The 8,762-nt window shown below is 53.1% G+C and overlaps 1 protein-coding gene across 1 annotated transcript; it reads left to right on the forward strand.

Annotated features, from left to right (window-relative positions):
- The first annotated feature begins 691 nt into the window (after positions 1–691).
- C1ql1 (complement C1q like 1) lies at positions 692–7,932 on the forward strand. The gene is made up of 2 exons (XM_051177842.1): positions 692–1,450; positions 7,286–7,932. Exons 1-2 carry the CDS (start codon positions 854–856, stop codon positions 7,463–7,465), a joined length of 777 nt encoding a protein of 258 aa, XP_051033799.1. The 5' UTR covers positions 692–853; the 3' UTR covers positions 7,466–7,932.
- The last annotated feature ends 830 nt before the right edge of the window (positions 7,933–8,762 follow it).

The following is an 8,762-nucleotide window of genomic DNA, read 5'->3' on the forward strand; positions in this document are numbered from 1 at the left end:
GATGCTAGGCCGGGGGGCCTACAGAATGACCCCTCCCTAGTCCTCCTTCCCGACTTTGGCCTTCACCCTGTCCCTCTTTCTTGGTCTGCCCTCTTGCTCCTCACTTTGCACACCCCCACTTCAACATCTCTTTGTCCCCTGCAGATAGGGGCAATGTTTCATCCTTCAACCTCCTGCAGGTGGTGTTCCTTTGCCCCTGTCACGGTTTTCCTCGGGACTGACTCCCGGGACCTCTATCCCGATGCCATTCCGAGCTCTCTGCCTTTCCCTTCCGTTCGCTCTTTGGTCCTGCCCCTCCTTTCCCACTGGGATCCTCCTTATTTATCTGGCTCTAGCCGCCCCCTCCCATTTCTGAGCCTCAGTCTCCAGCTACCTCTGTGGCGCCCACCGGAGTCTTATAAACCCCGCCCCTCTCTACCCCTCCTGCCTCACGACCTCCGCGGTCCAATTAGGTGACGGTCCCGCCCGCATCCCCACTCCTCGCCCTCTCCGAGCCCGGCGGAGCGGGTGGGCGGGGCCCAAAGAAGGGGGCGGTGGCCCCAGCCGGAGAAGGCGGGAGGAGCTAGGCGCAAGGCGGGAGGCGGCGGTCGCGGCATTCAGTTGGGCAGCGCAGCGGGAGGGAAGCACGAGGCCGAAGCCGGCTGCTGGGCTCCGCAGCGCAAGCAGCGCAGCGCGGCGCCCGGGCCCCGGCCCCATGCCCGCAGCCCCGCCGGACCGCCCTTGAGCGCGGGCATCGCGCCCGCGCCCCCTACCCGCCGGCACCATTGCCCCGACGGCGCGGCCGGGTGGCCCGGCTCTCCCCAGGCTCCGCGCCGGCCGGAAAACGCTGCTGGCAGCTGCTGCGGGCGTGGTGATGCTGCTCGTGCTGGTGGTGCTCATCCCGGTGCTGGTGAGCTCGGGCGGCCCGGATGGCCACTATGAGATGCTGGGCACCTGCCGCATGGTGTGCGACCCCTACCCCGCGCGGGGCCCCGGCGCCGGCGCGCGGTCCGACGGCGGCGACGCTCTGAGCGAGCAGAGCGGTGCGCCCCCGCCCTCCACGCTGGTGCAGGGCCCCCAGGGGAAGCCGGGCCGCACCGGCAAGCCGGGACCCCCCGGGCCTCCAGGGGACCGGGGTCCTCCCGGTCCTGTGGGACCGCCCGGGGAGAAGGGTGAACCAGGCAAGCCTGGCCCTCCAGGCCTGCCCGGTTCAGGAGGCAGCGGCGCCATCAGCACGGCCACCTATACCACGGTGCCACGCGTGGCCTTCTACGCCGGCCTCAAGAACCCTCATGAGGGTTACGAGGTGCTCAAGTTTGACGACGTGGTCACCAACCTAGGCAACAACTACGATGCGGCCAGCGGCAAGTTTACATGCAACATTCCTGGCACCTACTTTTTCACCTACCACGTCCTTATGCGCGGCGGCGACGGCACCAGTATGTGGGCGGACCTCTGCAAGAACGGCCAGGTGGGCCACGAGGGGGCATGGGGCTGACCTGGGGGCAGGGCACCCAGGGAGCCCCAAGAGAATGCAGAGTCGACAGGCACACCAGACAGGCGTAGGTGAAGACCCTAAAGCGGCCCCCCTTAACTATCACGTGAAGAATGGTTGCAATTAGTGGGCACCCCTGACTCTTCAGCCCTTGGGTTCGAGCTCCAAGGCAGATGCTAAATCCAACTAGTCAGATCATAGGGCTCTAGGGCGCGCGGACTGGTCCTTGGGGGTTTGGCCCTTGGGAGGCTGATTCAGGCTGATTTCACTTGAGAGCTAAAATTCAAGCTGACGCCGGCTGGCTTTAAGGGAACAGCAAGAATGTGCTCTAGGGCACGGATAAGGAGAAGCAGTCTTCATGCCGGAGGGCGCTAAGCCAAGTGGCTCTGCGCGCAGAAGGAGGACTGCAGGAGATGTTTTGGGCACAAAGGCAGAGGGAGTCCGGCGCCCAATAACCTTAGCTGCATGCAGTACGTCCCTGGCTCTAGAGAAGGAACCACCGAGCTGGTCTGATACCCTTTGCAAATCCCCTGGAATGCTCAGCCTTTCCCCGGAGTATCAGAGCTATCCAGCGCCTCCGGGGAAAAGTTTCCTCCAGAGGTGGGGCAGTGATAGAAACTCGCCTTCTTAAGGTCTCCAGGTCTAACTCTTCCACTATCCTAGAAGATAGAGAGTCCTCTCCATTCCCTGGAGTGCTTGTGTCTGAGACAGGGAGGGACAGCGGGCGCACAGTGTTTTCCTTAGAAACACCCACCCTGGATTCTCAGTTCCCAGTGCTCTCACCTCTGGGTTTCATGAGCCCCACCCCGGGGGGCGTGGTCAGGCTGAACCTTCTCTTCTCAGAGGCCAGGGTCAGAATTGAGGTGAGAAGGAATCAATCCCCTGTGATTGAGACTCCAGATCTTCTCGGAACCCCTCCCACTGCAGCACTACCCTGCTTTGGGGTCTGAAAGTTTGGGGATAGGAGAGTGGGCAGAAAGCCTATCGGCATGGAAGTCTGTCCTCTTTCCTTTCTTCTGCCTGCTTCCCCCACTCCCCTCTAAGGTTTCCCCCTCTTTCTCTGTCTCTTGACCATTTCTTAGCAGAATCTGCCATTCATCTCTGTCTCTCTCCTCTGGGTCCAACTGCCCCCGCCTCCATTGCTGGGTCTCTCTCCCATTTGTGTCTATCAGGCTTTGCTGTCTCTCCTCTTTGTCCTCGGTTCCTGACCAAATGGGAAGGCTCCAGAATCCAGCAAAGGCTCATTCTGCAGACAGCCCCACAAGTCCCCTTATTAATCACCAGTAAGGCATGCAGCAATGTCACCTTCATTGATGCCATTCCTGCCTTCCTCAAAGAAAGTTTGAGCTGGCCCAAAGCTGAGGTTTAGGGATGGGGGCTTGGTGGGATCCAAGTGTGGTTACTAGGCCCTTAGACCCTGTCGCACCACAGGGGGTCCCAGCAACAGGGCCTGAGGAGGCTCCTGAGACAGTATGTTCTTGTAGTGGGGCTACTTGCCTTAGTCTTTTGGAATTGAAACCATTTCCCAAACCTCTTCCCGCTCCCTCAGAGCCTGGGTGTTAGCACAGCACGAACAAGAGTTCGCAAGGTGAGAGAACCACAAGCTTCCAGAGGCTCACTGACAGCTATTTTAGGGTTACTCCAGACGTCCCCCAAACAAAAAACAAAAGAATGATTAAGAACATCAATGGAGTCTGTGGCCTCCACCCCAGTACCCTTTTGTAACTTCTTCCAGATTGTCCAAGAGGCTCACTGAATCTCAACAATCATTCAGGAAACAAGGCTTGTTTGGCACCAAGGGTTTAGCCCATTTGCCCTCTAGGGCTCTATGGCTTATCTAGCAGGGGCAGTAGTGGTGATCATACAGTAACACACTCAATGGGTACTGCATTAAAGGTGTGCTGGGAATGTATCTGGCAACTCCTGTCTCCAAACATGTTGTCTGAGAGAGAGATGCAGTGCGTAGTCCTACCCTAGCTTGGAACCACTTGGCAGGAAGAAAAAGGATGTTGAACCCGGGTTCACTAGGTTAGGAGACACCACTAAAGGGGGAGGTAAAGATGTAGAGGAAGCCTGGCTCAGAGGTAGGTGAGACCATTTAACTAAGCAGAGAAAATGCTGACAGGGCTTCACAATGGGCGGAAAAAGAGGAAAGGAGCTTCTGCTTTCCCTGCCTTCAGGCTGAGAGACCACCGTGGGCGGGCGTTACATGCCCAGTTTCCTGCTTGCAAAGAGCTTTCCAGTCCTGTGGGAAGGCAGGCCGACTCTGGCCTTTGGTCCTTCCCTGGGCAAGATGAGTAGAGAAAGGAGTTTGCCATCAGCATGCCTAGTGCCTAAGGACCCTTGTCTAAGGTCCACTCACTGCTCTCCCTCCACAGGGTTCGTCTTGCATCAGTCTCTGGAGTCTGATGGCACCTGGTACTAGTGCTTAGGATGAGGAGCCTGAGGGAAGGTTCTAGGTTAGGGGCAGATGAGTGTACACAACTACTTCCATATCTGTGGTTCAGACAGGTCAGGGTGGACACAAAATGGATAAATATGGCTACAGGTAGAGGCTGTGTGAGGACATGCCAGCGGTCAGAGTGCTATTTGTCCATGGGAGGCGACATGGGGAAGTGAGTATTATATACATGTGGGTGAGGGCTTGGAGGGCAAAGGCTGCAGAGATATATAAATTGAGGACTGTGTCATGAAAAAAAAAAAAAAAGCTCCTGGGGATCAGCATCTCTCCTGGAGGGTGGGAAGAGATCCAGCTGTCCTCCCTAACTTCTGGTACATAAGCAGCAGAGCCTCATACCTCACATAAAATGGACCCAGTAAATTTATGAGCTAACAGTACTCTATGAACCAGGCTGGCAACTTCTGGGAGCCACATCTACATAACCAAGACCCCAGCATGGACTGAGAACAGGAGCCCTTTCCATGACTACAGCCTAGCAACTCAGTTTCTCTGGTCAAACAACTGCCTCAGTTTCCCCCTTGGCAGTCCCTCCTGACAAGGAACAGGCTGCTTTCTGGCTTCCATGGCAACCTCAATTCCCCCATCTTTCCTAGGGCTCCCGAGAGGAGCTGGATGCCTCAATGGCTTCCAGTCTTGAGTAGAGAATTGGGACCCCTGGGTTCCATTTCAGGATCTCCGACTGTCTAAGGATGGAAGGGCATAAATTCTTGCTGCTTCCATGGATAATTAGGATAATTACAGCAACAATCATGGTGATGAATAAATAATAAACATAAGCAGAACAGTTCTGATGCCTGTCACGTCACCAGGAGATTCCTGTTGACGGATGACTGTGTTCTAATGGATTTGGCTATTAAAGAGCACACTGTTTTAATGAGTTAAGGCTAAATTAATCTGGGTAATAAAAATAATTGTTATTAGTAGTAATTTATTACCAAAGATAATGAAGTGCACGTGTAGTAATAAATACTACCAGGATTAGGGCCCAGGGAACAATACAGAAGTTGGCTGCTTGCTTTCAGCTCTTCTCTGCTAGTTTAAAGCCCTACCAAGACTTTCTTCTTCTTTACCACCTACAGGCTTTTGTAAAGGTGGCAGAGTGAGATACGGACTTCTCATCCAATTTTCTAGACAGAGAAACCGAGGCTTTGAATAAACACAGTCTCTCCCATGTTGACCCCCCCCCCCGTTTTTTTGCTTTTGTTTTGTTTTGTTTTTTTGAAACAGGGTTTCTCTGTGTATCCTTGGCTGGCCTGGAATTCACTGTGTAGACCAGGCTGGCCTTGAACTCACAGAAATCTACCTGCTTCTGCTTCCCAAGTGCTGGGATACAAGACATGGGCCACTACTGTTGGACCCACCTTTAAAATTTTCTTAAATGTATTTATTGAGGTGGGGACATAGCGCTTGTTGTAGAGATCAGAGGACAAATTACAGGAGTCAGTTCTGTCCTACCATGTGGGTTCCTGGGGACTGAACTCAGATCATCAGGCTTGGCAGTAAACACCTTTACCTGCAGAGATATCTCACCATCCTCTTCTCCCACTCTTTAAAGATGTTTTCCCAGTTATAATCCACATTGTTCCAACCCAGGATAGGGAAGAGGTTAAGGAGAGATGAAGGGCTGGAAGGACATTGACTTTGGAGAGGGCTGCATTCAAATGTGTTGGGTCCTCTTGGTTATAGCAATTGCTACTGACTGAGTCAGCTGTTTTAGCAAGGATGACCCACAGTTACCTCCCCCATTACCCCCACTGCCAACTGTGTGTTGGCTTCAGCTTAGACATTAGTCTTGGGTTAAGAGGCTGCAGGAGCTGCCTTCAGAGAAGGAGAGGGCTAGAGAGGAACTGTGGAAAAGCCTGCCTCAGAACCCTTCCCACTGCAAGCTACAACCAAGGGGATGGCTTTTCTCCTCTCTATCTCTAATTTTTAAATGCTTATTTTAACTCATGTATGCGTTTTTATTTATATACCATGTGTGCCTTCCAGAAGAGGGTAACTGGAGTTACAGATGGTTGTGAGCTATTATGTGGGAGCTGGGAATTAAACTTGGGTCCTCTGCAAGAACAGCAAGTGCTCTTAACCCTCCAGCCATCTCTCCAGCCCCATCTCTCTTTTTAATTTTTAAAATCTACTTTTTTATGTGTATGGCATTTGCCTACATGTATATCTGTGCATCACATGTATGTCTGGTGCCTTTAGCGGCCAGAAGAGAGCATAGGATCCCCTGGAGCTGGTGTTACAGCTGTCACATAAGGTGCTAGGAGTCGAACCTGATGTCCTCTGGAAGACTAGCCAGTGGTCTTAATCCACTGAGCTGACCCTCCAGGCCCTCGTCTTCTGTTCCTTACCCTTTATTTTATGGAGAACCTAGGTCCTACAGCTTAGTCCTTTTGTTGCCTCAGAAATGTCCACAGATAACTCAACTACCAACACCCTCCCCTGATGCCTTAAAACTAGTCAAAGCCTCCAGAAGTCACAGCAACTGTCAAACTCCAATGCTAATGCTTCCCTTGAGCTGTCACTTCATCCTCATCTCCCTTCAAGACAAGGACCACAGAGTATGTAAGGCCCCAATTCCTTTCCTCCCATCCTGTTACCCTAGGATGAGTTGGAAGTCCTTTGGCCAGGGTAATAGTCACAGGGATATAGCTATACCTCCCAGAGGCCTTGGGCAGTGAGTTCAGTCAAAGGCCAGGAGGGGAAGGAATTACCAGGCCTTGAGTCTCAGTGCCAAAGTGAGAGGGACTCTGGAATGAGCTTTGGATAGGACCAAAGGCCCAGCCCTTCTTCTGGGACGGCTCCTTACTAGCAATCTGGTATTACCCCAGCTGCCTCACCTCTGGCTAAGCTGTGTTCTTTGTCCATCCATTGACAAAAGAGCAGGTGGGTGTGAGAGAAATGAAGGCATCCTCGGTGTTGAAGCAGAGGTAGGAATGAATGCTAAGGGCTGAGGGAAGATCTCTTCCATCTCAGGAAGTACAAGGCAGCCCTCTATGCAAGGAAAGGACTTCCAAGTGGGGCCACCCTGGAAGGCACTGAGGTGGGCAGCAGGCAGATGGTAAGACCTGCAGGAGTTACAGAGGAAGACTCCATCTGGACTTCAAATTCGGGCCCAGATATGCTGCCCTGCCCAAGAATGCAGGGCTTCTCAATGTCTGCTCCCAAAATGTTATGCATGATTAAAAGGGGGTAGGGTGGGATGATGGAAAAGTGGGCCAAGGGCCTGAATGGCCAGAAAGCTGGGCTTTAGGGCCTCCAAATCCTCACCATATGGCTGCCTCACCTCCTTCCCCTCTCACACTGCCCCATTCCCCATCCTTATTCCACCCCCACCCCTACCCCCATAGGTGCGGGCCAGTGCCATTGCCCAGGATGCAGACCAGAACTACGACTATGCCAGCAACAGCGTGATCCTGCACCTGGACGCAGGCGATGAGGTCTTCATCAAGCTGGATGGAGGCAAAGCGCATGGTGGCAACAGCAACAAATACAGCACTTTCTCTGGCTTCATCATCTACTCAGATTGAGCCCCTGCACCCCTTTCCATCTGTGGCTCTTTATCCCTAGGGCTCCATTCTCGGGAGAGGCAAACAAGAACCCATTCCCTACTCATTTTCAAATTGCCTGGCCCAGGCCGCTGACCCTCCTAGGCTGAATCGCCTCTTGCCTCCACCACCTAGTCCAGGCCTTTATTCCATGGAGCGCAAAGACACCCCCACCCCCACCCCCGCACGCAGTTCCGGCCCGGGTGGCAGGTTGCCTTCCTGGTCCCAGCCTGTACTGTATATGTGTACAATAGGACTGTTTACTGCCCACCCCTCCTGCCAGCCAGACCCAGTCTGGGGGGAGCGGGGAGTTGGCGCAGTTGCTTCCTGCGGGGTGACCCCGCCTGGGGGAGGAGCGGGTTAGGGGCTGGATTACTTCCCAGCACCCACAAAACCCTGGAACAGCTGCAACTGGTCTGACCAAAGCTATAATAAAAACATTTCCACCCCGTGGGGATTTCAGTCTGTGCCCAGGGGAAGTCTGTAGGAGGTGCCCTGGACCCTGTCCTCTAGACTGGGAAGTATAGTAAAAGATTCTGGGGACAAGCAGATGCTGGCCCCATAGCTGCTCCATAAGAACGACCAAAAGGTCTGATACTCATCACAGCCCAAGTGGGCAGCTTGAGTGGGTAGCAATCCAGTTACACCTTACATGGTGGTAAAGTACCATGGTTGCATTGGGAACAAGGTACTGGCACATTTTTAAGCTTTAAGCAGAGAGCCTAGGCTCCTATGAAGCCTCGTGTGCTGCAAGTTCTTCTCCGGCTGGTGAAAGCCACAGAAAGGACTGAGCTTTGCACCAAAAGCTGGTTGACTTTGTTCCAGCCACTGCTTTTGAGGCTGTTTTTTCATCAGTAAAGTGTGAGAAAGAAGACCCACTTCCCTCGACTGAAGATTAAAGAGGTGTAATGTACATGCTCAAAGCACGTAGCTCTTCCTGCTTATACATCATCTTAAAGTCTGCAGGATGCTTTCAAATACTCTCTCACCCAAGTTGGAGTTAGGTGAATGGGTAGGTTTCCTTCCACGGAGGTAAAAGTGGCGGGGTTGTTAAGTTCTATGGTTGTACCTGAGTTCAAGTTACACTGAGGCTCTGGCTGCCACTGCCTCTTTCGCCGTCTTGTAACTGGCAAGCTGTAACATGTGCATAGGACATTTCTAAATAATTATAGCTGATATTTGGAAATACCCACTATGTGTCAGACACTTGTGTAGGCACTTTATAAATGTTTCATCACAGCTAGGTGTGAGGTGCAAAATGGATTCATGGAAAGTGCTC

The sequence above is a fragment of the Phodopus roborovskii genome, unplaced genomic scaffold (genome assembly GCF_943737965.1).
Source record: "Phodopus roborovskii unplaced genomic scaffold, PHOROB, whole genome shotgun sequence".
Lineage (NCBI taxonomy): Eukaryota > Metazoa > Chordata > Mammalia > Rodentia > Cricetidae > Phodopus > Phodopus roborovskii.